The 3,086-nt window shown below is 48.4% G+C and overlaps 1 protein-coding gene across 2 annotated transcripts in view; it reads right to left on the reverse strand.

The window, feature by feature from the left end:
- Positions 1–2,398: 2,398 nt before the first annotated feature.
- AFMID (arylformamidase) overlaps positions 2,399–3,086 on the reverse strand; it is a 20,369-nt gene continuing 19,681 nt past the window's right edge. For both annotated transcript variants that reach the window (XM_017525001.2, XM_017525000.2), the window contains exon 11: positions 2,399–2,877. In XM_017525001.2, coding sequence (XP_017380490.1) covers positions 2,845–2,877 — 33 coding nt within the window. In that variant the 3' untranslated portion in view covers positions 2,399–2,844. The remainder of the gene's footprint in view (positions 2,878–3,086) is intronic.

A 3,086-nucleotide genomic window follows, 5' to 3' on the forward strand; every position in this document is an offset into this window, starting at 1 on the left:
GAGGTCAAGAGATCGAGACCATCCTGGTCAACATGGTGAAACCCCGTCTCTACTAAAAATACAAAAAATTAGCTGGGCATGGTGGCGCGTGCCTGTAATCCCAGCTACTCAAGAGGCTGAGGCAGGAGAATTGCCTGAACCCAGGAGACGGAGGTTGCGGTGAGCCGAGATTGCGCCACCGCACTCCAGCCTGGTGACAGAGCAAGACTCTGCCTCAAAAAAAGAAAAAAAGAATATATATATTTTTTGAGACAGGGTCTTACTCTGTCCCCCAGGCTGGAGTGCAGTGGCATGAAACAGGCTCACTGCAACCTCCGCCTCCCAAGTTCAAGCCATTCTCCTGCCTCAGCTTCCCAAGTAGCTGGGATTACAGGCATGCAACACCATTCCCAGCTAATTTTTCGTATTTTTAGTAGAGACAGGGTTTCACCAGGCTGGTCTTGAACTCCTGACCTCAGGTGATCCACCCGCCTTGGCCTCTCAAAGTGCTGGGATTACCAGTGTGAGCCACCGCACCCGGCCAAAAAAGGATATTTTGAGAGAAAGAGAGCGACCCCATTCACACAAATTTTGTTTTGTTTTACTTTGTTTTGTTTTTGAGACGGAGTTTTGCTCTTGTTGCCCAGGCTGGAGTGCAATGGCATGACCTTGGCTCACTGCAACTTCTGCCTCCCAGGTTCAAGTGATTCTCTTGCCTCAGCCTCCCAAGTAGCTGGGATTACAGGCTCCCACCACCATGCCCGGCTAATTTTTATATTTTTAGTAGACAGGGTTTCATCATGTTGACGAGGCTGGTCTCGAATTCCTGACCTCAGGGGACCCATCCGCCTCGGCCTCCCAAAGTGCTGGGATTACAGGCATGAGCCACCGTGCCTGGCTTCACATAACTTTTATCACAGTGTATTGTTAAAATCATTCTATTTTATTATTGGTAATCTCTTAGAAGGAATACTCGTCTACTCTTTGCCTAATTTATAAATTAAACTTTGTCATAGGTTTAAACTTACCATATAGGAAAAAACATAGCGTATGCAGGATTCAGGATTATCCATGGTTTCAGGGGGTCTTGGAGCGAAGCCCCATGGGTGAGGGAGCTGTCTGGATCTTGGCGGTTTTCCACATGGTCAACACAGATCTCTTTGTCATGGCTGCAGGCTTTTATGCTGCTTGGATGCATTTATTCCCTGATGAACACTAGGCTGTTTCTTGTTGTTTTTTTTTTTTGCCATACTCAATAATGCCACAGTGGAAGTTCTATTTTTTTTTCTCTCCCAACTTTAAGTTCCAGGGCATACGTGCAGGTTTGTTACACGGGGAAAAGTGTGTCATGATGGTTTGCTGCATAGACACAGTGGAAATTATTTGTTTTTTTTCTGACATGGAGTCTGGCTCTGTTGCCCAGGCTGGAGTGCAGGGGCGCAATCTCAGCTCACTGCAACCTCCACCTTCTGGGTTCAAGTGATTCTCCTGCCTCAGCCTCCCAAGTAGCTGGGATTACAGGCACCCGCCACCACGCCTGACTAATTTTTGCATTTTTAGTAGAGACAGGGTTTTGCTGTGTTGGCCAGGCTGGTCTTGAATTCCTAACCTCAGGTGATTCACCTGCCTCGGCCTCCTCAAGTGCTGGGATTCCAGGCGTAAGCCACTATGCCCAGCCCAGTGGAAATTCTTGAATGCTATTCAGCGTGGGAGAAAGAGGCAGTGTATTCAGGTGGGTGGTGGATAGATGTAGCCGGCTCCTTGGGACGTGCACACCACCCTCGGGGTGCAGAGGAAGCTTGTCCTACATGTAGGTGGCATTGTCCTGTCAAGGTCAAGGTGTTGGCCCCATTGCTGAGATCCCAAGACATTGAGGGACAGACCCAAATGTCAGGGAGATGGAGGACACAGAGAGAGGAGGCTGAAGCCAAAGGCAGAAGGCAAGCTGGCTTGGGGAAGCCCTTACCCAGGGGTCGGCAAACTTTTCCTGAAAAGGGCCAGATAGGAAATGCCAAGGCTGGGCTCGGTGGCTCACACCTGTAATCCCAGCACTTTTGGAGGCCGAGGCGGGTGGATTACCTGAGGTCGAAAGTTCGAGACCAGCCTGACCAACATGTAGAAAGTCTATCTCTACTAAAAATACAAAAATTAGCCAGGTATGACGGCACATGCCTGTAATCCCAGCTGCTCGGGAGGTTGAGGCATGAGAATTTTTTGAACCCAGGAGGTGGAGGTTGCAGCAAGCCAAGATCGCACCATTGCACTCCATCGTGAGAAACAAAAGTGAAACTTCATCTCAAAAAACAAAAATGGAAATGCTTCAGGCACTACGGGCCAGGAGGTCACTGTCACCACCACTCAGCAATGCCCGGCAGCTCAAAAGCTGCCCTAGATAATACATAAATGAACTGAGCAGGGCCGTATTCCAATACAACTTTATTTATCGACATGGAAATTTAAGTTTGATATAATTTTTATGTGTTATGAAATAATACTCTTTTGTGACTCTTTATGAACCATCTAAAAATGCAAAGTCATACAAAAACACTGGAGGTAAGTCATTTTTGTCCCATTCTGTCAGCAGACGAGGGGCCAGACGAGGCTAAGAGGCGGCTCCAGCATCTCAGAGCATTGACTCATGGACCTTCCCCGGACCCTCCCTAGAGCTCCATCCGGGCTGGGAAGAGGAAGGATCTGGAGATTTTCACGAGTGTCCCAGCAGTGACAATGCACTGTTTCTGGGCAGGCAGACTCAGCAAGGCTCTCCTGGGTGCTGGGGACGACTAAGCCATCAGCTTCGGCTCTGAGAGCTCTGTGGTGAGGCTTCCCAAGGTGGAATGCATGTGGACCAGGCCCCTGGTATTGTCAGAACTGCTGGAAGATTGTTTTCAAGATAATCTGGAGCAGGAAGAGAAGACACAAAAGCCCCAGAAATGGAGCAGCTCTTGGCAGGAATTTGATCAAGGAAATGGAACGGAGCTGGATGCAGTGGCTCATGCCTGTAATCCTAACACTTTGGGAGGCTGAGGCAGGAAGATCACTTGAAGTCAAGAGTTCAAGACAGCCTGGTTACAGGTATAATATGGTGAGATTTAAAAAAAAAAAAA

Source organism: Cebus imitator, unplaced genomic scaffold, assembly GCF_001604975.1.
Source record: "Cebus imitator isolate Cc_AM_T3 unplaced genomic scaffold, Cebus_imitator-1.0 Scaffold36, whole genome shotgun sequence".
NCBI lineage: Eukaryota > Metazoa > Chordata > Mammalia > Primates > Cebidae > Cebus > Cebus imitator.